General features: G+C 39.4%; 1 protein-coding gene across 5 annotated transcripts in view; it reads left to right on the top strand.

Annotated features, from left to right (window-relative positions):
- The first annotated feature begins 492 nt into the window (after window positions 1-492).
- The window catches only part of LOC141960198 (bifunctional heparan sulfate N-deacetylase/N-sulfotransferase 3), a 73,393-nt gene continuing 46,003 nt past the window's right edge, over window positions 493-27,882 (top strand). For 4 of the 5 annotated variants that reach the window (XR_012633573.1, XR_012633574.1, XM_074905171.1 and 1 more), the window contains exons 1-3: window positions 493-585; window positions 6,396-6,527; window positions 8,423-9,549. Coding sequence is in view for 3 of the 5 variants with exons in the window: in XM_074905171.1 (XP_074761272.1) it covers window positions 8,569-9,549 (981 nt within the window). In the remaining 2 variants the exon portion in view is untranslated. The remainder of the gene's footprint in view (window positions 586-6,395; window positions 6,528-8,422; window positions 9,550-27,882) is intronic. The other variant, XM_074905172.1, reaches the window with a different exon arrangement.

Raw genomic sequence — 27,882 nt, 5'->3', positions numbered from 1 at the left:
CCACACAGAGGGAGTTTGCGGTCGTCTGGAGGTCGCAGGAGTTGCCCGGTGCCGTGTCCCCGGGGTGCGGGCACCGCGGCTCGCTGAGGGCAGGAAGGCCCCGCGGCCCCCGCCCCGCCCCGCCGCCCCCGGCCCGGCCGAGCCTCCCGAGGAGGCGGCGGGCCGCGGGCGGCAGCGCCGCTGCCGGCCAATGGCGGGGCGGCGGAGCCCCCGCCCGCCCCTCGCCGGTGAGTGCGGGAGCGGCGGCGGCGCGGGGCCCCTCCTCCGGGAGGGCGAGGCGAGGCGAGCGGCGCTCGCACCCCCGGGCGTGCAGCCCCGCCGCCGCACCTCCCCGCGGGCGGGAGGGCGGGCGGGCCGGCTGGCTGGGGCGGTGCCGCGCCGCGCTCCCCGCGCCCCGCCGGGTGCAGCCGCCGCCGCTCCCCGGAGGAGCCTCCACAGCTCCCTGCGCCCGCCGGCGGCGGACGAGAGCGGGAGCTGCGGCGGGCGGGCGGGCGGGCGCTCTCCCTCCCTCCTTTCCTCCCTCCTTCCCTCCCTCCCTCAGGCGGGCCCCGGGGCGGTGGCAATGTCGGCGGAGCGCGCCTGGAGGTAACGGGCGGGGCGGGCGGCTCCTCCGCGCGGTGCCCCCGGGCCCGGCGGGGCCAAGTCTCCCAACTCGGCGGGCGGGCGGGGCGCGCTGTTCTCCCCACCCTCCCCGGCCGCCCCGCGGTGTCCCCCGCTGCCCCCCGCGAAGTTGGGCGCCGCCGGCGAGGCCGGGGCCGAGCCGCTCCGGAGGCTCCAGCGCGGGCACGGTCCGGCCCGGGAGCGCGTCCGGCCGGGGCGGCTGCCCGGTGCCGGCGCGGGGGGTGGCAGCGCCGCCGGGGCTCCGGTCCGCAGCCCACGGGCGCGTCCCGCTGCGCGGGGGAGCGCTTTCGGGTTTGTTCTGTGGTGTTTCTTAGGGGGTTGTTTTGGTTTTCTTCTTTACTAGCTCTCTTAGCATCTGCCTGCCTGATGTGGTACCCGCACCGGCCCTTCAGCCGGTTGGTTTGTTTTTTTTTTCCCCTTTCTCCTCCCGGACTTTTTCTGTGCGACACTGTTGCCCCCTAGTGTCTGCGGACCTCGGTTGATTGCTGTGCTGGGGAACAAAATTACTCTTCGTAGTGCAGCAATTATTAATAACTTTAGGTGTTCATAGCGGCTCGGATCCTCAAAAACCCGTGCAGAAATTGGTGTGTATTATTGCTCGCTGCAGCTGTCCCAAGCAACTTTTGGGAAATAGCAGAAAACTTTTTTATATTATTTAATTTACTACTTGATGTGCTGGCTAATTGCTTCAGGTTTTGGAGTGGTGGGAGTTTTTTTCGTTTTAATAAAACGGAGAGTGGAAGAAATGTGGTTTCTCTGACAGCACGGCTCAGGTCTCGGCAGGAACGGTGATGAACTCTGTCTTGTTAACTCTTTCCGCTTGGCTTGTGCTTGGCAGTTGTGGGAGAAAAGAGAGGGGGAAGTAATTGTACAGACACAGACAAAAAAAAAAGTGCCGTACATTTTAAAGATAATCTTAAAGACCTTGGACAAGTCACTTAGTCTTTAGATAGTGATGTTTCTGCAAGTGCTGGTAAATAATAGGGTTTGTCTCAGAAAAGTTGTATGAAAAATAATTTGTTTTCAGATCTTTCAGCAGAAAGTATTGTATGAACGTAAATAGTAATTTGAAGACCAAAACCAGCTTCTGTACTCTGTTAAAGTCTTCCAAGCCTTCTTTTAGAGTATTTTAAAATACCATATATTTAGTCTTTATAAATATCTTTTAATAACAAATTCTGAGGCATGAATTCCTATCCTGTAAGGCTCTCTAGTAATGCATGAAGCAATACAGCGTGGAGCTAAGGATAACAGGTGCAATAGAAATTGAAAACTGCTTGCCCCAAGGACTTGAAAAAGCATAACCATCTACCAGAATTCTTGTTCTGCCTAAGCCATTCCCTTTTTTTTAGGCATCTGTGAGAGAATGCAAGCCCTTCAATAATCACACATTACAGGGTTTGTTATGTGATACTAAAGGGTCTCGATGACGTCCCTTGACAGTTCATGTCTCGTATCACCATCTTTTCAACTTGAAAATGTCTTCTTAATATGCGGTCGTAAGATCTCAGCCTGGATTTGCTTGTGTGATTTATTGCTGCTTGAATACTTCAGTCAGTAAAATAACATTGTAAATAGGAGCACTCAGTATTTGGAGACCGGTTTCATATTGCCATAATTGATTTAAAAATCTGACTGCTACTATCCGTCCCAGGTTTGATTGTTTTCAGATGCACTTTGCTGCTTTCTACCATGTCATTCATATATCCAGAGATTTCCATTTTAGTAACACTAATGTAATGACTTCAGAATACTTCTGTTAAGGTTGTATTTCATAGTGGCTGGCCAAAGCAGGCTTCTATGTTCAAAAGAATTAAATAGCATTGTAATCAGTGGAGATTTAAATGCCCATGTTAACGTGCTGACCAATATGTCTATTTTTTGTCTATTCTTAATTTAAAACTCATCCTTCATACTATCAGGTGTATGTTGCTAGCACTGTGGTAGCGGCCAGTTTGGTAAAGAACAGAACCAGAATATAATGATGGGGATTATTATAAGAGGAGAAAGATATTTAAAAATATGTCTGGGTATATGTAACCAGACAAATGTTATATAGCTGAATAATATTGATGAATAATCAATCCTGAACTAGCTCCTTTTTTTGGCAGTTCTTGATGAAAAGGATTTTTGTTACCCGTTGACAATATTTTTTTCTGTCTCTATGTAAGTATGACACAACTTTATTGTTTCTAACCAAGGGTCACGGTAAACAGTTGCCCTTGCACAGGCTCGAGGCAAGACTAAACCAGGATTTTGTTACTGCACTTCAAAAAACGTGATTTGAGAACAATTTCTCATTTGCTTGTGGATATTTTAGCTCAGCCCATTGTTTTAATCTTGGTAGTTTTTAACACAGCTGAATTAAAGAAACATGTTTCTTATAGTTTTAAGAATTATTCATGATACTTATATTGATTTTCATAATACATATATTGATATTCATGACACAACTTTAATAGATTTTTTTAATTGTATGCAGTTTATATGTCTATGTGGGTACCTGGCTTCCTATTTGATGGTCTATTCATCACTATGATGTGAACCTGAAATGGTTATCTTTGAGGGATTTTAAATTTTTTTTTTAGTTCCAGAAAATATTAATACCAGTTATGAAATTGCATGGTCAGAACCACATTTCGTTTCAACTGCTGAGTCCAGAAAATAGTATGTTTCTGCTGTGTGGAAAAGACAGTCCCTACTAAGCCCATGCAAAGGACCTGTGTGCACCATGAAGTCTTAATGCAAAAAAATATACCAAGGAGGGCACAATGTTTGCTGGGTTGCCATGACACTCACAGAGCAGGGACTGTCAGAGGCCACCCATGAGTCTGAGCTCAGGGACTGGGTTCCATACTGACTGCAAAGATTTCTGGGGAGGCTGCTCTAGTATTTATTATATAAATTTTACTGCCAGAAAACACAAAAATCAAGACTTTTGACTTCATGTTCTTTATGTTCACTTACTGCATCTCATTAATAGGCTAAGTCCTCAGCCAGTGTTGTCTCATGTATGTATTCCTACTAGGGTTATTGTGCTGAAATGATTTCATAGAAGCCAAGAATTTGGTCACTTATGCTTAGCAATTAAACAACAAACTTAAGAAAACTGCAATTGGTAGGAACTCATCAGATGCCTTATGGTGCAATTCAGCTCTTTTCAGTTCATCATGGTATTTGTTCTCTCATCAGTACTATCTTGTTAGTGAATTTAAAAAGGACCAAACAGACAAATTTTTTAAAATCCTAAACAAACTCACAGATGAAGATCTTTAATGCATCTGTTTCATGCTAGCTGTCTGAAGTTACCTGTGATTGTGACTACCCACCAGTACTGCTTAGAATTGTAAATCTTCCAGTTAATAAGTGGTACTTATTTCCTGTACCCACAAGATTTTCATGTGAACTAGTCCTGGGCTGCAGAAATCACTTCTACAATAGGTGAAAATGATACTGAGCTTTGCTGTATTCAGAATAAAACGTAAAACTTATTTCCATGACTCTGCCTTCTCCTAGCAAGATCTTTTTCCTCCACAGTGAGTCCACAAGTTAAAACCAAAATTCTAAATATTCAAAGATGCTAATTTTTACATTAAGGAGGCATTTTGATACCTCATACTTGGAACAACACAGATAAAAGGTTCTGGTCTGAATTTTCATATAGTGGCATGAAAATGCAAGATTCTGTAGGGGATCAAATGCAGATTCTTCTAAAATAATAAGGCTCTAGATAAAGAACACTGAGGCAGCTTTTATTACTTCAGATGGTGGAAAAATATGCAAATTATTTTATAGGTAAAGCTTATTTCAACATCACCTTTGTGGAACATTGGATTCATATCATGTCAGACACCCATTTTCAAGTACTTTGAGATGTAAGTGGGACCATATCCTCCTTGCATTGAACTGCACGTGACTCCATTGAAATCAATGAGCTAAGACTGCTTATCTTAGCTACTGGTCTTTTTCATGGTTTTTCACTGAAACAATACTAACAAGCTTGAACTCTTGTGAAGAGTTTCTAGACTCCTCAATTATTATTTTTTTCTTATACCTGGATTTATTTATTTTTTTTTTGTATTGCAGTTCAAGCTATTATGACTTCTTCATTCTTTTGTAAAATATTGTATTCTTCTGTCATGAAAGTGAAACTCCATAAATACTGTCCTCTTCTGAAATGCTGCTTCTAATGACTTACTGTTGATACATTCTGAATTATGCCGTTCATCTGGTTTTACTGTTGGAAGTGATAGCAGACAAGGACCATTTTCCCTGAAGCCATGTCTGAAATTGTGATAAAGGTCACTGTAGTGGTCTTGATAGGTCCCACGGTGCATTGTGTGTGATGCACCCTGAAGATCTCTGTACAACTGTCAAATTTGGTGCACGATGACTTATTTTGGCATGGTGTTGCAAGATACCAGTGGAATATCTACCAAATACTGTTGCTCAGAGTGAAATGTTGCTGGTCCTCTAGGAAAGCAACTGTACCTTGTCAAGGCTTTGAAACTATTTTAATATTATTAAATGCATGTTCTCTTTGTGGTTTTTGTTTTTTTCTTTCTGTCCTTTTGAACTCTTGCCATGCAAAAACGGCACTTAAATAAGTGAAAATTACATAAGCATCAAGCTTATTCAAGAGAGTATGCATTTAAAACTTTGTGCCTTATTCTGTTCCATTCCCCTTCCTTCCTGTCTTCAGTGGTGAGCTGCCAAGTCTGGCTGTGTCCTGCTGGGTCTCGGAGAATTCCTCATTCCTCAGTCAAACCTCGCATCTGTCTTGGCATTTCCATCCACTCCTCCTTACAGCTGCACTCTGTAGCCCCAGGAGGTACCTGTAGTTAGGAGCTAAGATAAAATGACAGAAGTTTTCTTGAAAAAAATACAGGTTTCTGGGCTGGCTCCAGATTTTCTGCTCCATGGAACAACATTAGGAACTGTGTCCTTGCTGCAAATGTTTCAAGTGCTCCTGCTGCTTACTTTAGCAACCCTTCTGAAATATCTCATTCAAACAACTCATCAGCTCTTTCTTCCCATGAGTTCAGGTTGCTGTAAATTTTTCCTGCTCCAGGCAGGATTCTCGTGTTCAGGTGACTGTTAGAAGCATAGGCTGGTAAAGAAGGAAACTTCTAAATCATGCTGCTGAGAACATCCTCTCAATAGGACTTTGGAGGTTTCTGTCATAAGAATAGGAGCATTTGGGGGCCACGTTAGAGGACCTTAGGGCTAAAAGCAGCAGACAGGCATTGTGCTTGTTGGTTGTCTGGTGGCTGACTTTGTGTCATTCAAAGAAGTGATTCATTGTGCTTTCGTCAGCAAGAGTTGTGCTTTTCAAGCTTGCGTCTCTTGTGTAAACCGGGCCTGAGCTCTATGTAAGGTAAGGCAGCCAGGTCTGTGGTTACTGAAGATAAGTAGGCGTATGTACAGCTTTTCTATAGAATGCAGTAAGTATTAATTTTAGCCGCTAAACTTAAGAGTTTCTTGGCATTCAGGCAGCTGAATTGGAAATGCAAAATGAAGATAATCTTTTGTGTGTAACGAAAAATCGTCTGTGGAAACATCTCTCTGGTTTTACTCATTCAGGATGGAGTTCCTTCTTTGTCACCTGACTTCTTACCATATTAAATATCTATTTTCTGCTATCTAAACTGATATTCTTGAAGCTAGTGTGACAAGGATCAGGCATCTCAATACTTAAAAATGTTCTTTGAGTTCTTCTAAAGGAACTTTCAGATTGTTGTTCAGTCTTTATGCGTTCTTTAACTTCTTTTCAGATACATGCCTCTAGAAACTGAGAAACTGGGATTATGTTATTTTTGTCTAACACCGATTAATGAGCCTATACACCTGTGTGAAAGGCAAGTCTCCCATCTAAAAGCTATGTGCAAGTCTCTGTGCAGCTCCAGGTAAGGTTCAAGGCTGAGTGTAAGTCCATCGAGAACAGAAAGGGTTAATACACTGGTATCTCTGAGTAGAGGCAAAGAGAGTAAACTATATCCAGAAAGAGGGTTTATCTGGTGAGATGCAGGTTTAAAGGAAATCGTAATTATGAATGAGACAGTTTACATACGCTTACTCTTGGTGCTTAATTTTACTGTTTTGATAAATAGGATGCCATGTAGTTTCTCTGTTTCCCCTTATCTCATTTTCCTACTCATTTTTTACTTTGTGGTGGTCATGTGCCTGGTACTGGGAGGATCAATCTTTGGAATTTAATTAAAGTTGTGGGAGTTATACAGGTGCTGTTAAATACATCATATTTTTTAACTTTTTTTGAAAACCTGGAGTGAAAGGCTGCCTTCTTTACAATGTAACATGAGAAGCTCTTGTTAAATGGCCCAAGTACCTGCCATGTTGTTTGATTTTGTCCGTTATTTGTTTATTTTTTATGACCCTTTTTACTGTTATTATTCTTAATATGTAATTAATCTTTTATATACTTGCATTTCTTCTGGATCAGAAGCTGACTGTATTTCTTGCTCCCTGATTCAGTACTGAAGGTTGTCAGCCTTTCTAGGGATCAAAACTTCTAACAAAAACCCAGTAAACCTTAGAAAATACAAAACATGAGATAAAGCTTGAGTAGATAACATTTGTTATCATGATCTCTTAAGAAAACTTAGTTGTTCCTTTCAGTCCGTACAGAAAAGCTCATATTTGATATTTGTTACGCTTCTGGAGCTTCTTTTTAAGGGGCACTTTTTAAACCCTACTTTATTTTTTTAAAAACTGAGCATGGAAGGATTAAGTGCTCAGTCGGGAAATGACCATGTTAACATTGCACATGTAGTTTATCCTAGTCCCATTTAAAATGGGAGTGGATGTGTACTGCATTGTGAAGTTCCAAGTTACAATAGTGCGTTCCAGATCTTCATACCCTTGGTATTTTTCGAAATCTGCTGTTAACCTTACTTTATAATTTATGGTACTTAATTATTTTATGCTTGTCACATCATTCAGTTGTTTTACTAGAAACTTTTGACAGCAATTGTACTGTTGGCTTGAAAAATGACTGCTTTCCTTAGGTACAAGTTAAAGCATAAGTATATCCTTAGGTAATCTGCCTCTTAAGTTAGCTTTTGATTTATTACTCTCTTTTCTCCAATTATAGAGCTGGATTATTTTCTGCTTTTTTAATACAAAAAAATACAAAGTGCTTCCAACAGTTTGCAAAACAGTACGCAATCCGATAAAATGCTATTTGCTTCGTTCTAATGTTGCAGGAAAAAGTGTGGTTTTGTTTTAAAAATACTTCTATGATACACGTAATATAGAGTATATCAGTATGTAGATATACAACAGTTAAAATGTGCATGTTAAGAACTTTTTGGTTCTTCAAAAATTAATACAAGACAGAATTTGTTTAATCATGTAGACTGATGTTCCTCCAGCTTCTTGGAGGTGGAAGGAGGAAGGTTATAAATTTTCAATGTTTAGGTTGTCAGTAATTGTCTACTTGGAGTTAACGTTTATATTTTGGGTTAAACATTTCAGAAAAACAGTAAGTTCTTTGCCACCATATCTTCCTTTTCAGTGCCTCCTGTGTATACCCTCTTTTACTTGATTCTCTGGGGTAAGGAGCCTGTGAGATTTAGAGACATTCAAATGATCATGGAAACTCATGGGACCAGGAGGAAATAACACTACTAATGCAAAATTTAAAAAAGAAACTGTCAGTTTTGAGGTGTTCATTTCCAAACCTCTGTTTGGCAGTAATTTCTTTGCTCACCATTAGTTTAGGTGTGATGATATTTCGCAAGTGCGATGTCTCAATTAAATCTCTGATTTTCTTTTCTTCTAGACTGTATCTTCTGTAAAGCCTTGTGGAAGATAGATGTGTGTGCTGCAATGGTGACATAAATACTTCAGAGGACTGGAACAAGTTGTTGAGAATCTGTGTTTGTTTTTAATGCTGCTGTCAAGAACAATCTAAGGCAAGTAAACAACATGAGTTTTATCATGAAACTTCACAGACATTTTCAAAGAACAGTTATTTTGCTGGCCACTTTTTGTATGGTGAGCATAGTTATTTCTGCGTACTACTTGTATAATGGCTACAAACAGGAAAATGAACTTTCTGAAATCTCTTCAGAAGTGGAATGTGGTGATCCTCAACTGTTGCCGTACAAGCTGATGGAAATGAAGACCATGAAGCCTATTGATCCCCTGAGGACAGATCTTGTAGTGCTGGTGTTTGTGGAAAGTCAGTACTCAACATTAGGCCAAGATATAATAACCATTTTAGAGTCTAGCAGATTTCAGTTTCACATTGAAATTGCACCTGGGAAAGGTGACCTCCCAGTGCTTATAGACAAAAATAAAGGCAAATATGCTCTCATAGTATATGAAAATATTCTAAAGTATGTGAATATGGACTCTTGGAACAGAGGCCTTCTAGATAAGTACTGTATAGAGTACGGTGTAGGTGTTATTGGATTTCACAAAGGCAATGAGAACAGCTTGCAAAGCTTTCAGTTGAAGGGCTTTCCTTTCCATGTCCACAGCAATCTGGGTGTTAAGGACTGTTGCATTAACCCTCATTCCCCACTGCTCCATGTGACTAAATCTTCTAAGCTTGAGAAAGGTCCCTTGCTTGGAAATGACTGGGCGGTTTTCCAGATTAATCATACAGCTTATCAACCAGTGATATTTGCAAAAGTAAAGACACCAGAAAACCTTTCACCACCTGCTGCTATAAGTGCTCTCTATGCCACGGTAATTCATGACCTGGGGCTCCACGATGGGATTCAACGAGTCCTTTTCGGCAATAACTTGAATTTTTGGCTGCACAAGCTGATTTTCATAGATGCCATCTCTTTCCTGTCTGGAAAGAAGCTCAGACTGTCCTTGGATAGGTACATTCTGGTTGACATAGATGACATCTTCGTTGGGAAGGAGGGAACAAGAATGAACACCAACGATGTACAGGTAAAGTATGTGCATAAACTAATGGTCATTACAGCAAAGTGCCTTTTTTTTTTTTTTAATTTTAAAGTGAATAGTTATTAATAGTTGGAACTCACAGAAGATGCAGATCAATAAGTACCAACACAAACTGTTCAGGCCTTGAGAGAGAAGTAGTCTGTCTGGCTTGGAGTATTCACTGATTCCAGGTGTAGCAGTTCCTTCAACCTTCAGGCTGGAGGAGAGTCTGTGCAGTATTGCTTTATCTGTACTAGAAAAGTGTGAGATAAGATGACTCACTGGTTACTATCACTTGTTTTCTCTCAAGTGACATGCAAGTCCCTGCTGAGCTAAATTCTCTAAACAGGTTGGTGGGCACCACTGAATTCCGTTCCCCTTACTATATATGGAAAATAGTCTCCCAAAAGGAAATTAAAGACAGCTAGTTGCTAAGTAACTGATAAGGAAAAGGGGGTAAGAGTGTTAGTGTTTTCAAACACACCACAACCTACCCAGCATGCAGAATTCTAAGCATAATTGCAGAGTATTTAACTCTAGTCTGATGACAGCTTCTGTCTCAGCGCGTACTTCAGAGGCATCTGAAAACAGCACAGGACTTCAGGGCTGGACCCAAGAGCTATTGATATGTAAAATGCATGTTGCTAGTCTTACAAGCAGGAGGTAAATGTGGTGAGCAAAAGTAAATGTCAACATAAATTTTGAAGAATAGACTGCATTATTAGCTGTTCCAAATAGGTTTCAGATATCACAAGATGGTTGCAGCATTTCACCTTTCTTATCTCTGTTTTATGGCTCTTGCTTGCAAGCAAGGTTTGTGTTAATATTGGTCTTAAAAGCTTATTTTGTCGCTAAGTGACGTGACAATTTCCACTTTAACATTTTAAGTTGTACATTCCTGAAGGTCATTTTTCTCTCTATTGTGCTGTTCAAGTGAGGTGGTAGTTACGGGTCAGTAGGGGTACCATCTTAGCATTATTTTTTGCTGTATATCTCGCTTTCTTTTTGTGAAGAGTGGTGTTAGAAAGCAGGTAGTTAGAGGCCACCTTGCACAACTGTACTTGGTCTAGAAGCTAAAAATCTGTAAAATGCTGATTGTTGCCCTGTTTGTGCTCAAAATAAGGGAGAACGTTTTGTTAGAATTTCATAATGAAAAGAGGAACTGGGAACAGGAAAGCCAGTGACAGCACTGCGTGCAGTTGATGGTCACTTTTGTTTCATTTTTAACTAGGTTTTTGTTTTTTCAGTGTTAAATTTGTCAAGCTGCATTAACCCTGCATATATTGGTTCCTTAAAAGAAAAGTTTGAACTTGTAGTTACAATTTAATTGGCTTTAAAATTGCAGGATACACTATTTTCCAAAACATTCTCTGCACATGCAATTATAAATACCTCCTAGATAAGTAGGTGTTTTCTGGATGCAGACAAATTGCATGGGAAAGAGATGGAATAAAGGTGAAATTCAATAAATGGAGTCTCTGTGTAGATCGTGATGGCAGCATTTGAGTTAGGTGGGTGAGCATGTTTTGAGAATCTTACAACTGCAGGAAAGAAAGAAGGTCTGACCCACATGACTGGCAAAACTCCCGTTGTTTTGCAGAAGCAGCAGTTTCTGATAACAACATGTTTAAAATAAAGCCTGAATAAAACTCTCGCTGTGTTCTGTAGTAGCAGTTTGAAACAGTATGTTTTGTATTGTTTCTCTTTGTGATTGACACTTTGGGATTGTGTCATTTTAGAATAAGTTAGGACAATTAATTGTCAGAATTATCAGAAACAGGAGGCCGTTGAGACTACTTTAAAACTGATACAAAAGGATAAACTGTATTATTTTGGGAGAATAATTTGCAGTATGTCAGAATGTTACCTTCCCAAAATAAAACTGTCAAATTAAATAGAAATAATATCAGAGTGGAAGTAACTTTTAAGCGGGATAATTTCATTTATACAGAACTGTGTTCTAAAACATTGGAATCTGAAAAAGCATTCCCTTCTGATTCCTCATCTACTTAAATGTTAAAATGTTCTATTAAACATGTTGTTAGGGCTGTCAGATGCAATGCGTCTTCATTACTATTAATATCAAAAGAGTTATCCTCTGACACAATGACATGTGGAAGGAACGAAATAAAATCAATTTGCAGTAGTTGAAAATCCGTTATTGTAAAGTATATTTGTGGATAAATGACATCCTATTAAACAGGAGTGTTTTACTGAGTTCTGCTGCATTGACTGTAACAGAATTGTGTGTTGCAAGTGTGAAAATAGGTTGCTAAATGTAGACTTTGTGTAATTTCAGTGCTGAAGATTAACTCATTTCTACTAAGTTTACATTTTAAATACTAGCAATATAGAATTGGGTATAATGCTTTTTTGTGTTTTAATTTTGTTTAACGTGTCTTCTCTTTTAATATTTCCTGCCTATGCTCACATCTGGTAGGACTGTGAGCTTCCTGAGAGTAATTTCTCTATTAATGCAAAGTAACCTAAAACACTTTAGAAAGCTCCCAACATCCAGAGAACCTCTAGAACTGGTTCTGCCCATTCCTCTGGATAGGACAGAGTTCAAAAACCAGAGGGTTAATGGAGAAGGGATAGCAGAAATAATCACTGATGATTCACTACCTCACTCAAGAAGCAGCATTTGTCTTGGGTCTTCTGAGATGAAGGCTTCTCTCTGAGTGCATAGAGAACCTAGATTCACTTTAGGAGGACTGATTCATTAAGCCCCTGAAGTTCAGGTGTGAGTGAGGTGAGCAAGTTGAAAGCTCTGTCTTACTGTCCTTTCTTTATAAGAGTTAAAATAGAGGGTCATCATAACAAAAGATATCCTGCAGAATTGCAGGAGTACAGGGTAGTTTTTAGATTGCAGTTCACAGAATCACAGAATGCCTGAGGTTGGAAGGCGCTTCTGGAGGTCATCTGGTCCAATCCCCTGCTCAAGCAGGGCCATGTCCAGGTGCCTTTTGACTGTCTTCAAGAAGAGAGATCTTAATTGCATATAAGATCAGGTTTTCAAGGGAATTTCTTCATGTATCTAAATGATTTTTTGCAAAGTGGCCAGAATAGTTAATATTTGAACGTTAGGCTAAACTGCCCTCTTCTTTGAAGTTTGTGAATTGAAGTTGAGCACTTATGAAAATTACTATCATAAAGTTAAGTGGTTATTGACCTCAGAAGAGGTCAAGTCAAAAAAACAACCCTCTAAAATGAGTGTCTTCTGTGCCTCTAGAGATGAGGCAAAGTGGTGGTACTTCAGCTTTGGTATCTACAGTGTCAGGCACACAAGTGTAAAGAGCCCTTCTGAAAATCTTTTGACATAGTTTATGAGCCTGTAAAACTAATAAATGGTTTGCTTTATTAAACAACAGATGAAGTTTATTCTAGTTTCACCACAACTTCATCAATTAAAACACAACGAAAAAAAAGACCTGAAGAACTTGAAACTGTACTTCAGATTTTCAGACTAACTGATGTTACAGTTTTTCCTGTCACTGTATAAAATCTGGACTGATAGAACATAGTTTTTCAATGTAACATACTGAGTAGCTGTCACTGTGCATCAACAATAACCATCCATCTTCCTATTTATTTACTTTATCTTCCTCTGGTATAATAGAAATAATGGAAGAGAATATTTTCATAGCCTAATTGCCTCCCACTTTGAAATAAGCTTGGTAATGTCATCTCAACATTCATTTTTCAGTGACTTCTTTCTATCCTATTGTCTGTCAGGCAGGAGGGACCATTATCCTATGACAATGTTATATTTTATTTTCCTTGTGTCTTTTAGAAGACTAAAAGCCCATGCAGTGCAAATAATTCATTTAAATGGACATACAGAGAAAATCTATCTAGATATCCACAAAGTAAGTTTATCTTAATAGACCATGATTGTCCTGGCTGATGGTCTACTAATTTAATATCTTTTTTTGTTACAGTTACTCCTTGTGAAATTTTTATGACGCTGAAACATTGAGATTTTTCCAAGGGAAAAGCAGCTGATAATAGGGAGGAAATGAAATTTTTTTTTTTTCCCTATTGACAGTCTATGCAGTGCTGCTGGTCTAGGCAGTGGGTTGGTCTACCTTTTCCTTAATTTCCCCAATATAGGCACTTTCCGTATTTCCTTGAGAGTTGATCACATTTTCAAAATGAAAAATCAGAACACTGTGAAATGATTTTTTCCAAATAATTAGCTTGTGATCTCTTCTTGACTGTCTTGTCCTTTCTGTGCTTTTCAAAAGAGACACTTTGAATTGAAGTCAGAATCGGCATTTCTTCATTTTCTTCATGTAAGCCTAATCTTCTTCTACACTTGTAATTGTTCTTCTATAATTTGCAAGAAAAAAGATTCATATTAACCACATCCATTATTGGGAGAGAGGTGATATATCTTTTTTTTCCTTGTATTTTGTGAGCACTTAGGCAATGCATCTGTTAGGATATGTACATTGAAATGGGCAGTACAAGCTTGAATCTGCAGTCTTCGAGCATTGGTCATTGAAGAATTGTACAAGACCTATCCTCTTTGTGTATTGTAAGTGCCAGTGTTCTAATAATGGAGAGGATTTAGCCAGAAAGAATAAATTTGTAGCGTTTCAGTTTCCATCACTTGCACAGTCTGTCATCTTGCTCAGATTTTGAGGTTTATAATGTAGACATCAATATCGGAGCTAGTCCTCTAACTTGCTGTAGCAGACAATGTAGAAAAATAGCTCATCTTTAGGCAGGCACTGGTTAAGTGAATTGCACCTTAAAAATATGTGTGTGTTTCTGTTGCTCATAAAACTCTTCTGGAGTGGCTAAGATCAAACATGAATATTTACACTTGGTCAAATCAGTCTTCTTCCATGTTCCAAAGCAAGTGCTGCCACTTTTTTGCTATTTCCTTAGGACATTGGTGGCCTAATATTTAATTTAATATAATACAATTTTGTTTAATAACAGATTTCTTCCCTGAGAGCTAATTGTTTATTCAGTATACTACAAATTCATCCACACTAGTCAGCACAGCTTAAATTACTACAGTTGTTTAAAACCCATTAAGTGTCTTTTTACTCTGAGTAGTGTATGTGGAAAGAAATCAGAAGTTCCCATGGTAGAGCATACCACTTGGATATAAATTTAAAAAAATAGTGACGTATGTTTTCAGTTACTCTTGCACAGGAACGACCTAAGTATTTGCCTCAGAAGAGAGATATATTTTGTGTTAAGACAAAATGGCTAAAAGGTGGAGAAAGCCTGAACTGTCAAGATGCAGGATGGTTCCTGTCATGGGAGGAAGTCTAATCCTGTAAGTTAACTGCTTCTTTATCAATAGGATCACGTAGAAGGTTATCAGTAAATAAATGATAGATGTGTCATCAAACGTGTCAGTTACAGAATCACCAGGGATGCTCACATCTATTTGGTTGCAGTGAGCCATAAATTTTTCCTTTGGGGAGATTCAAAAAATATTTTCAATCACCTCTTTAAATGACATAAGGAATTAACTGTTAAGAACTTTTGTTCTGCTAAATCATTTTACATTCCCAATTCATTAGCCATAGTACCTTTAAACTGTTGTTCAGTGTGCTTACTGAGTGTGTACATATCCTCTTTCTTAATTTGACCTGAATCTCCTAAAGTATTTTATATTGACTTGGATGAAATAATAAGTAAAAAGTACATTCTGTCCTTAAAAAGAGTCAAAGAAAATGAATGTTATTGACTGTGGTGTTTCTGTAGCTGTCTGATGCCCTAGGAAGGCCAATTTAAGTTCTTGAGCGTATTGTTTAAGATATAGTAGTGCAGAATATTATGCGCTGTGAGGCAGTAGAGAATTAGCATTAGATCTCAGAACTAAAGTACAACTTTAAAACAAGTTATAAAAATTGGTTTATATATTTTATGGACTGTTACCAGCATATAGAACACTTTACTGGTCAGTCATTTTAACATTTAACTTCTAAAAGCAATGTCGTTTACGTACCAACTTCTGTGAATTTCTTAAAAGATGTGTACTGGTGTTCTTAAATTCTTAAAAGATGTGTACTGGTGTTCTAAACAGAGTGCTGGATAAAAGTCCTTGACCAGAGGAGGATGGCTGCAGAGGGGTGACAGGGATGCAGGAGAGCTGGCTCTGCCTTGGGTACAGCACTTCTGGGACTTCCAGGGCAGTGCTGGGACTTCCGCATGTACTTCCTCCTCCTGTTCTCCACCTGTGTAGAGCTAGAGACAGTGAAACCCCATGGAATAAGCTTGACGCCAAGATTAATTTTGCACTTTATCGGTGGTGTATGAAGACAAAAACCTTGCATGGTAACCATGTGTCTAATAATAGGCAGGTTCTACATTGCATCTCTGTGTACTGCCAGGCAAATGGAGAGGAGGCTGCATGTTTTGTGTGTTCGAATGGCCCTGGTCTGTGCTTTATGTTGATACACATATAGGTATTACATGTGGGAAGGACTGAGGTCCAGAAATGTTTGCACAAACAATGCTTCCTGCTCTCTGGAGCCGTGGGATGAGCATGGCCCCACACAGTCTGTAAAAAGAACATTTATGTCAAATATAATAGTAGCACTGCCGTACACCTCTGTAGATACGCAGGAAGCTGCACTTGTGCCAGAATGGTAACTGCCTTTACCCGTTGTTACTACTTGACTCAACTATCTACCTTGTTCATCTATACAAATACTTCTCAGGCACAGCAGCTGTGAAGAGGATGCTCTGTATCTAAACCATCTTACTCTACACTGAAAATGTGACAGTGATCACTGATTGATCAGTGGATTCTCTTTCTAACACAGAGTTGATTCCTGTTAGCAGTTTTAAGTGTGAGGAGCCTTATAGTTCCAGTGCTGTGTTAGGAGGAAACCAAATTTCCGTCTTCGTTCCTGTTAGTTCAGTGGTTTTCGTTAGTTCTGAGTTTGCTGAAATTCATGGCTTGGCTTGTTTGTTTTGTCGATGGTATTTTGGAGTTGTTTTTCTGAAAAATCGATTCCTGGAAAAATAAAGCAGTTGGATGTGGTAGTCCTTAGCTTCATTGAACCTAGGAGAGTCATCAGGTCCTAGACATAGAGTTTTACAACTCGGTACAGATGTGCTGCGGCCTTTGAGGACTTTAGCAAAGCAGTGGAAGTTTTATTGTTAAGGAGGAGAATATACTATGTATCTGTTTTCCTACCTGGTTTTTGCACCTGGGCCTAAAAATTGCCAAGTATTTTTTATTCCAAAGGAATCCTGTGGCAGTTCTGCACATTCGCAAGTGTGCACAGCCTGTGCTGTAGAAGTGTCTTGCCTGGGAGGGTTGGGTCAGGAGAGTGGTACTGCCTCATGCTCCCTCATTTGTATTTATCAGCTGCTAAGGAACTGAACTGCTGAGTCCTCTGGAGCATTAAGACAAAAGATATCTCAGAAGGACAAGGCAGATCACTAATCAAAAATTTGTTTATAGTGATTTTTAATTTATTTTTTCTGCTTAGTTTTGCAGTGCTGGAGTAACCGAATCTGGATTGGGTTTGGATTTGTTTTTCTTCTTTAATTTAAAAGCGGTGACACAGTATACTTTCATGCAAACCTAAATCCCGTAACAGTGATTTTTCAAGGATTGTGCTATCTCCTCCTGTTATGAATTTAGCGACAGGGAACTAAGAGAACAGAAATCCATCTCAGTTGCAGATTTTTTTGTTGTCAAAGAGGCTGCAGAAACTTCTTCTTGGCGTGGTAAATCCCATGAGATCTTCAAAGGCAATGAAATGAAAATTATTTGCTTCAAGCTCTTCTACCCCAGCACCAGATCTGACTATTGGTTACACACTCTCTGGTCCTTGGTCTGTCTTCCTGATAGAACCAAAGTAAGGGAATCATGGCTTGTATGAATCCACTGTTGATTTCCGAAATAAGTAGATGTGCACTATGGATGCAGGCATCTACATCGTTCCCGTAAATTACAGGGTGGGTTTTTTTCCATTTTTTTAATTCCCCCCATTTCTCTTAGTGGTGAATACTTTGCTATCCCTAGGCTTAATGTACTCTCTTAACAATGGTGTCTGCTCATTGCATTCCCATTCCTGTTCTCAAAGGAGTTTTGTGATGTAAGAGATACTTTATTTGAAATTTAAGCAATTGCACACACCTGAGATGAAATGGGCTGAGTACTTTGTAACACTGTTTCTGCTTTTTCCCTTGACTTTATTATGCAGAGATATCTTTACACTTGAGCATAAGGTTTCCCTTTCAAAGAAATCCACACAAATGCTCTTGTCCACCCAGTGTGCCACCCTTTGGTGATAATTTTTGGTTCACAGCTATGTAGTTGGCAAGTTTTGTCTTCTTTTGTCTACTTTGAAAGTCATACTTTAAGACTGTATGTATTTTCATGGATGAGATAAAAATTCATGTGATTCTGCACACTTTACTTTGAGTATTGTCAACATAACCTAAGCTTGGCTCTGTTTGGGTTGATCCATCTGGCCATGGAAGCAAAACCTGCCATTCCAAAATCTATGAAGTGAAATGCATGTCAAGACATATTGAAATCTTAGTGTGCACTATAAAATGTTCAAATCTACTGGGTAATTTGTCTCTACTGAAAAAGCTTTTTCGCATTTCAAGATTAGTATTTTAAAAGCTGCCTGTTGTTGTTCACTGAAGCAAAAGAAGGAAGTTGAGAGAAGACACTTGCTGGGTGAAGCAAGTTACGAGTTAATGCACCGGACCTGGGGCAGGGTACTAGCCCTGTCTGCAGCACGCCTGGAGGTATAATTAAGAACAGTTACATGCTGAAACTGCTTTCCAGCCTTCTGGCAGTGCATCCCTCAGCTATCCTGTCAGTCCCTCTCTTTCAGGGAGAAAAAATTGCAGGCTCTCTTGGTCAGAGGCTCTTTTTGTTCTGTACTTTTTGTTCAAAAAGTACTTTAATACAAATAATAATAATAATAATGCAAGTACAGCTTACCACAGAGCTGTACAGATTCATCACCGTACTAGTGACTGCTACAAGATTTATTCTGGACTTTTTCAGATGACAAGTTAGCCATCCAATTCCTGCCGCTAATGGAATCGAATAAAATTTTCACAACCAACAAATAAGAACACACTGCAGACAGATCTAGAAATCAAAGCAATTAACTATAGAACGTTATACCAAAATTGCGTCTACCTCCTTCCTGATCTTCAGTCACATCAAGAAGGCAGACACAGTCTGGCAAAAAGAGAAAAATGAGGATAGAAGTGGGACTCTTCTTCATGAGTTTCTTTTCAATACAGCTGCATAGAAAGTGTCTTTCTTCTTATCTGTTCAGTCTGGAATAAGTCAATGCAACTACTTTACTGATTTTTAGTGTTTATACTTACAAAGTAAGAGAAAATTAGTTGGATGGCAGTGTCTGTCTAATCCGTCATGGAATAACAATGCCCTATTTCCAGTTCAGGCTCTTTCTGTGCAAACTTCAACACTTCTACAAGGTAGAAGTGTTACTCACTATTTAAAAATTGTTTGACAGAGCATAAAAACCTTATGACCAATTTTAAAAATATTTACTCTTTAGGAGATTCCTTATGATATTTTACAGTCCTGGATATGAGTTAGTATTGCTCCTTAAAATGTAGTTTCACATCTGCAGTAAATAATAAATTAAATACCACTTTCTATTGCAAAAATTTTACTATAGTACATTTGAAAGTACAGATAGTAGAGAGTAATAAATAAAAAGTTGGTGACTGTGCAGAGCAAGGCTCCACAGATTCATTCCAACTCAAGTCAGTAAATTCATGTGACAGAGGCCCTGCCGTACTGTACAAAGGTTAGGGCTGGGAACACGAGTGGCATTTTTGTGGAGCTAATAAGGCACACAGCTCTAAGTCAAGTTTCCATTCACTTGCCTGTTCAGTGTTAGCACTCCTGGGAATAACCCAAGTGTTTCTGCTCCCATTTTAAAGTGAACCTGGATTAAAGATAACTTAGATTTGCCTTTGCTAGAACTCTAGTGGGACTGGAAAGGGGGTTGAAAAATAATTTTGTGTTTATATAAAAAGTGCGGGTTTTGTGGTGCAAAACATTTTGCTTATCCCTTGTCCTTTCTCACTGCCTTTGTTAAAGGTAACAAATTATGAAAATGGTAATCCTCAAAATATCCTAAAACCATGATGATTACTAAAGTATACTTGAGTTTGTAATGTAAGCTGGTTTGAAATTTAAGCTGACTATGAAAAATACCATTTTACATCAGGAAAGTACTTCATCTTACTGGTTTCTAGAGTATTGTGCTCAGTTCTGCACCACTTAATTGGAAATAGTTAGAGAGTGCTTGGAGACACCAGAAGAGTGAGGAAGTGTCTGAGCAAAAAATTATAAAATAAAGGCCTAAAAATGCGCTAAGTAATAATGACCAAAGCAGAAAGCAATAGGCTGCAGATGTCTGCCGAGTATAAACAGTGAGGATGAATAAAAATATTTAATATAAGGCACAGAGATATTTAAGCATAGGCTGAATTGCCAATAAAAGGGGCAGAATAGAGGCTAATATCCAAAAGTAAGTAAAAGGATTATGTAAGTTTTAAAAATTAGATTTGGCAAAAGGGCATGAAATATGCTATTGGAAGAAATATAATATTGGCAGGGAATTTATACTAAGATGTATTCTCAGTCTCTTACAGTATAATCAAATGCAGAGCTCAGTTTGGATTCCTGTGTGTTGATTTGAGTCTGCAATTGTAGAATTTGGCCAGATGGGATGTTTATCCATGTAGATTTTGTTTCTGTAATCTTGTCTTTTAGAAATGCAAACACTCCTGCAAAACCAGGAAAGGCATGTATTAGCACTTCTAACAAAGTTATCCCCCTGTGTTTATCTTACTAATGTCCCATGTTTCACTAAAGTTTGGGGGTTTTTTCTGCTGAATTATATCCTTTAGACTAGGTACTATGCAGGAGTCAATGAGACTGTCCAAATTTTTATTAACTTGAAGTTCTTATGTCTCTTCCGTGTTGACTACCTATAATCATAAAAAATATGACTCGAAGAGAGTTATATCTGTTACTTTATGCAAGTTTGTCTTGCTTTCTCTTTTTCTGTCATTTCTTTGATACTGGTGCTGATGTAGCAGGGGAATTTCATTCAGCAACTTTAGAACTGCTCATAAAGAGAAGGAAAAAAAAAAATATTTGTAACCCTTAGCTGGTGAACAAGCTGAAGACTGAATTCCCAGCTGTTTCTGACATGGAGCTTTTTGGGCAGAAAATGAAAATCCTTCCAAAGAATTTTTTTCTGTCAATAGAGGTGGAACATGTAGGAAAAAATGCAATTGGTATGCCTTAGCTCACCCCAAACATAGGGTTAAGGGTAGATAGATACTTTTAGTTGCATACAGTATTAAGAGAAGCACATGAATCTTTTTGGCTCTATTAGGAAAAACCAAAAAAAACCTAAAAACCATTTCTGAATGGATTGTGTCATTGGTGTGTTGCCCAGCCCATGGAGTAGTCTGTTTATTTAACATGCCAGTGATGTGGTAACTCTGTTGTGCTTTACTAAACGGGGAGAGCAGCTGACTCTTTTATCGTTTTTATATAAATTAGAGGGTTTGATTCTTCATTTATTTGCACTTCACTTGTTCTCTAATATGTAAAACTAAACATTAATGCAAATAATTGTGTTTCTCTAGAAGCTTTAGTTTTAATAGGGGGGAAAAAGTATAAAATAAGAAGCGAATAAAGCCCAAAGTGGGTTTTTTTGGTACCAACGTTTTAGACATAATTTGTAGTGTCCAATAATTCTTTCCAGCTACCTGAATAGCAGCTTCCTATATCTGGTCTGTGGACTTGAGTTTTCCTGTGATCACACAACAGATTTATATTATAATTGTACCACTGTTACTCAGTGATTACTCTGTAAATGCTAGAAAAATATTGTAAAAAGTTAAATGCTTTGAATTTTGTGTGCTCTGGAAAAAGAGGTAAATACCACCCCCTACTGAGCTGTGATCATCTTATAGTGATGTAGAGAAAACTTTGAAATCTTGCTGATTTAAAATTCTGCTGAGCAGGCTTCAGGGCTTACAGGGACAGGTGGATCTTAGTTTATCCAGGCTCAGGCATTGAGGTCCAGAAAATACTGACACTGAATTAAAAAATAAGGGAGGCCATATTCACAGACTGTTAGAGTTTGCCATATACAACACCGACACCCCATTTTTACTTTCATTTTCTAAAAAAATCAGGTATTTTTAGTGTCCCCATTTGCCTTTGTCAGTCCAGCAATTAAACTGAAAGAGGATAGATTTAGATTGGACGTAAGGAAGGAACTTTTTACAATGAGAGTGATGAGACACTGGCACGGGTTGCCCAGAAGCTGTGGCTGCCCCCTCCCTGGCAGTGTTCCAGGTCAGGTTGGACGGGGCTTGGAGCAACCTGGGCTGGTGGAAGGTGTCCCTGACCATAGCAGGGGGGTTGGAACTAGATGATCTTTAAGATCCCTTCTAACCCAAACCATTCTGTGATTCTGTGATCAATCTAATGATGTTTGAACCTGCTGGCCAGTTTTGGGCCAGTGTGACACATATGGGCGGCTCTCAAAGACAGTTCCTGCTGGTATCCTGGAGTTCAGCGTGGGGTAAGGTGCATATGCAAAGCAGTGCCTGTGTTAAAGCAGAGTTTTCAGAGTGAGCTCTGCATTTATCTTTCACTTGACCAGCCCTTGCCCCTGGCTAAGCCACATGCTGTGTCTTGGAGCTAGCAATAGCATGTTCTGTCCCTTTTTAATCTAGACAGGGGGTGTGGGGCAGAGCGGGAAGGGAAGGAGGTGCTTTGGAGACCTAATGGGGATGTCAGTCCTAGTCAGCAGTGCAAAAGGGGGTGCAGTCAGTCACGCTGTGGGAATAGCAATTTGGGAAACAAATCTATAGGAAACTAGGTTTTATGGAGTAAATTTCTTGTTTTGTATGCAAATCATGGGCCTAAAGGTAGACCTGAAATCTAAATTGCATCTCTCAAAACACTGGTATTTTGGACATAGTAATGTAGCCACTGTCAAACTCATTGGAGTGGAGCAGATGTAGTGACTCAACTGCTGCTTCCTGTGCGTTCAGGTGAGGCCACTGTGGTCTCTGCTGCTGAGAGATTAGGTCTAGAAATTCTTCCAGTGTTGAACCTTCTAGACATTTTCAGCATTCAGTGGCTGTACAGAACCACGTGTTGCCAACACAGGGTAAAAGGGCCCTGAGCAGCTGAGCCAGGCAGTGTGCGGTGGATAAGGGAACACAGGCTTTGCTGCAGCAGAAGCTCGTGGCTAGCCCATGCAGTGGAGGACTGCCTTGCTTGGAGAGTAGCCCTTGTCCTCCAGCCGAGCTCTGTTTGCCTCTCCTGTTGGCTGTAGTGAAAGCTAGAGCTAGAGCTGGTGTGTGAGGAAGCATTAAATAAGAAGCAAACATGCTGTTGATAATGAATATAGTACTAGGAGATCTGTTCTTTCTGAGCTGGCTGGCTATAAAATATATGCACCATTAGACTGAATAGCCCTGCCATTGTTTTAACTTCTATAGCAAGATATTGTGCATCCTACCAAACAAGATCTAAAGCCGTAAAAGCGTGGGTTGTCTGGTGAGGGGGTGCAGAGGTATAAATGCTTTGCATCTGAGGTTGTTGTTTGAACCTGAGTTTTTGACACCTAACATTACCAGTAGCTAGACAAGTGTCTACATGAATCAGTGAACAACTTACATTTTATCTGCTGCTGATGAGATGCAATGGAGACAAGCCAGACTAAGCAGGCACAGCAAAGTAGCCCAGAAGTGAACTGGAACAGGATCTGAACTACTCTGTCACCCTGAGAGATGGCCTGTCGTGCTTGGAGCTGAGGCGGCTCTGTGTGGGGGTTGTGACTTTGCAGTATAGCTACTGAAGCTTGCAATGTGGCTAAGAAACCTCAGTTTCCTACTGTACTGGCTCATCAACAATCACAAGAACTTAACTGGATAAATATGCAGAGATTTCAAATGCATTTGAGAGTCACTTTGTTTTTACGTTGAGTACTGTTGTACTCTGAGAATTTACCTCTTCATATGTGGTGTTTCATAAGCAGGTAAAGTGTTAGGCAAAAATGCAAGAACCAACAAGTTTTCTATTGAATCCTGGCTGACGAAATTACAGGGAAAAAGATCATATGCAGCAGTAGGGTGTTTATTAGTTCTATTTCAATCGGTCTGGGGAATTTTTTGACCTTTAATTAAAAGAAATGCAGGATTTTATTTCTGTTAACTGCAGAATAATGAGACCATTTAGCTGTTTAGTAATAGTAATCTCTTTCCTCAAAGTACAGTTTAATTAAGAGCTAATAATGCAGAATTTCATGTAGAATTCCGAAAATAGCATGCTAATTACTTTATTAAATAGTATTGGCACCAGGTATTTAAAATGTTCAACTTACCTTGGCATAATTAGCTCGTTTTCATTAGCCGCTATCCTGACCTGCAAGAAGTGAGAAGCTGGTAAAGGAAGTTAGAAATATTTCTTAAATCTCTTGGTTGTACAAATGATTTACCTAGGTGAAAGTGCCTAATTACTTGAAAATGTATAACTGAACCATCAACAAGATCATTGTTGTATGTCATAAAAAAAAAAAACCTCTGAAGGGAGACCCAGTAACATTAAAACAGTGTGTTCTGATGAAAAAACTTTTGATTGAAATAATTTTACAGAATCACAGAATCATTCAGGTTGGAAAAGACCCTTGGAATCATTGAGTCCAACCATCAGTGGCTACTTGTATTTTTATTATCCTTTAGTGGACCTCAAATTCAAATGCCTAGTTACAGCATCTGTGCACATAAATTTGTCTCTCCTGAATTTTTTGAAAATTGGGTCCACTATATGGGACAACTGAAAAAGTATGTAATTGGACTTCAGCCTGATATCTCATCTTATTGACACTTTGAAGAGAAGCTGGGTTACCCAGTTAATGGTGCTTATTGAATTTATTGAAAAGACTCATGCTGACTTCTTCAGCTGGTGAGTATGAGCCTTGCAGGAAGTCAGATAAGATACTCAGGTAAATGGATCTGGCAAACAGTCCAAATTAACCCAAGCAATCAATGGGAGCTTTGCCTGTCCTTCACACTAAGGAATCGGGCTCCAAGGCATCCCTGTTTGATAATTTAAAGCCACAATTGCTGCAGGTACAATCTAGCTGTCAATAAATGACAATAATGTTTAAGTAACTGAAACTGGGTACTTTGTTTCATCTCCAAGGAATTTTTGCACACATTTTCTGTTTTAAATTCTACCATATTATGTGGTCCTTTGTAAATAGGCATCCTGCTGGCATGTGGTACTTCTGAACTGTTACATCTTTTGAAGGACTTGGTAGACTTACCAAAGTCCATGTTTTTAATTGAAAGAATAATTTGTTTTTTGAAGGTATTGTATCTTAATAAACAGGTGTCTCTACACCACCCCCCCACCCTTTTTAATTCAGTTGCATAAAGGAGCAGAAATAGCTGTCTTCAGCTCACACACAGTCTGATATTTTATGAACTTGAACTGATGTATTGTCAGCAGTTTAGCTTTTCCATCCCAGTTTCATCAGTCTTTCTGTTTTTGCTGGATTGTGTCCTCTTGGACACCTTGCTTCCACCAAACTGTAGACCGGTGTACTTCCCCACTTACACAGTTTAGGGTCTGTTTATAAGTTATGGTCTTTGCCAGCTAAACACTTCGCAGAAAAAGCTGAAAGTTTTCTTTGTTTTCATCTCTTGCCCTCTCTGTAGTGCCAGCTCTGTTAAGAGAGTGCACAGCCAAAGAAAATTTAAGCATTCCTCTCCTTTTGTCTGAAGGATATTCAAGATATTTTTTCAGATACACCCAGTATACCCAAAGCAATTATTCTTTCTCCTGCATAGATTAAATGTTTATGGTAATGGGTGTCAAAATGCTAATCTTGGAAATCCAGAAAGAATAGACATTGAATTTTAATGATGTTCCAAAATACATAATTTATCATGAGGGAAACATTTTTCCTCAGAAGCAAAATAGTCTGTCTAATAAAATAATGATTCCCAGCCATTTGGGATGGACCTTCATTGAGTCTGTCTTCTGTTTCTTCTTGCCATGCTGCCTCTCACTGCCTCCAAACACCCTAAATTCTTGCCTGCTGCCTTCCCAACCCCTATCACCACTGCCCTTTCTTGAATGTCTGCCATGGCAATCTCAGTACTTCTCTCTTTCAAGCCACTGCCACACTGTCGCTACAACTTTTCTTGTGGATCCCCACTGCTGCCTCCCCCGCATCTCCCTCTTCCCAGGCAGTGTGTCCCCCCTCCTCCATTTTCTGCCATCAACCTCAGCAGTGCCAGGACAAACCTGGGACTGATCAACAGGCACAGCTTGTTAACCGGCCCACGGTTCTGTGCCACACTGTGCCATGTGTTGCCTCTAATGTTGGACACTTTGCTAGTGCCTCTAAGTTTAGGGACTGGTATATAAAACATGATAAAACAAATCTCAAAATATATCTGTGAAACTTCAAATATTGATTGTTGATCTCTAAAGAGAGGCATGATTCTCTAAAAATCATAATATTTGTATGCATCACAAATGCAAATTTCAGCTGCATATATGTTACGTTCCTCAATTCTCTTTTCCATTTCCTCCCCGACCTTCTTTTTTTTTGTTTTTTTCTTCTTTTCTTTCGGTTCTTTGCAAGTGAATTTGCAATGTGGGTAGAAACTTTAGAAAAAGGTCAGGTTCTGCAGAAGGGAAAGTTCAAGGGAGGCAGGTGGGGTGCGTATACCTGCACAGGCAGCTTCAGTAGCAGGACACTTTTCTCAGAGCATGGATGTGCTCAGCAAAGGCAAAATGATGTCACCAAAAGCACAAAGTAAAAGGATATCACATCAGTTACAGCTCATTAAACCCCTACATTCAGAACTCCACTCAGTAGTTAAAATGGCTTTAGCTATGTTTCTTCCCTCTCTTGCAGGGGTTAAAGGAAATATTGTACAGAAAATTAAAGCTATTTCTGCATAAGAGCTTCCATAAAGGGGCTTCGTGTGCTTAACTTGCGTGCTTTCATGTTACACTTCCTATTAATTTATTTTACCTTTTCAGAAGGTCCTTGCGTTTATTAAAGAGCCAGCGTGGCATTAGAAATTTTCCTCAAAAGCAAAGTAATTCCTAATTTAAGGGCTTTTGATAGTATTGTTAGACATGAAATAGTAAAGCAAGCATTGAGAGATGAGTTCTGCTTCCCCCCCAAAAAAGGACAAGGAGATAGGATTTTTAGAAAATTATGAAGCTGACCTTGCTTTTGTCACTGACATGAAAGCAGGTACTGATTTGAAGTTTAGGATATTAATGCTGCAGCATTGTGAGGCTATGTGTATCTGCTTAGCAATTTAGTTAAAATCCGTGTCATTACAAGGAAAATTAACAGCGTTTTGGACTATTTTGCTTTTGGAGTGACTTAAGTTCTTTAGCAGCTTTTGAGCAGGAAAATAGTCATAAATATGTTGGTATGACTACAGGCAGAATTCATAGTTCCTCTGGTGAAGCAGAGTTCAACAAAACATTCTTGATTTATTTGTTTGATCAGCCAAGATTTTTGAGTCTGAATATTTTTGTTGATACTGAAGAAATTACTACTGTCTGTTTACCAAAGACAAGTTGACACTTGTGACTTCTCTGCAACAGACTATGAAGTGAAATCATGTAAAGAGATATTTGAGGACAGCAGGCAGGCTGGTTTTCTGGCTGTGGAAATGGGAAGCAAGTTTGGCAATATGAGTTTTATCCTTGGCCTTACTGCTTATTTACTTGAACAAGAGCTTTGACAGCCTGTGGCATCTGTCTGTGCCTCTGTTTGTCCTGTCTATAAGATGAGAAAAATCAAATAAAACTGTTTACATTGTAAACAAAGTTGATATTTATGAATGAAATTGTTGTCAAGAAAGGAGGAGTCCATCTGTATGAAGGAAGGAATTTTCATACATTTCTGTTGCGTGAATATTTCAATTAAAGAATAATTCTCATGGTTCCTTCTGTTCCATTTGTGATCTTAGAGTCTGTTTTCTCCTACATTCTCAGTCAGTTGAGATCCCATTGCAATTACAGCAGCTTACATTTGCTGAGATGTTTCATCAGAAATTAAATAGAAGTAGCTAAAATGGGATGATGCTGATTAATCATTGAGAATCTGGCTTTATCTACAATATACATGATTTCTTATATTCCTTTCATTATATTATAAACTTGCAAGATGCAAGTAATGAAAGACCCCCTGTTGTTTTGCTGTCAGGATAACTTTTTTCTATTCCTTGGATTGTAACAAGGTCTTTTTCTGAGGTTATTCTGGAGTGTTG

This window comes from Athene noctua, chromosome 4, assembly GCF_965140245.1.
Source record: "Athene noctua chromosome 4, bAthNoc1.hap1.1, whole genome shotgun sequence".
In the NCBI taxonomy this organism is placed as follows: Eukaryota; Metazoa; Chordata; class Aves; order Strigiformes; family Strigidae; genus Athene; species Athene noctua.
Note: the sequence above shows the minus strand (reverse complement) of the source record. Positions and strands in the feature narration are given on the sequence as shown.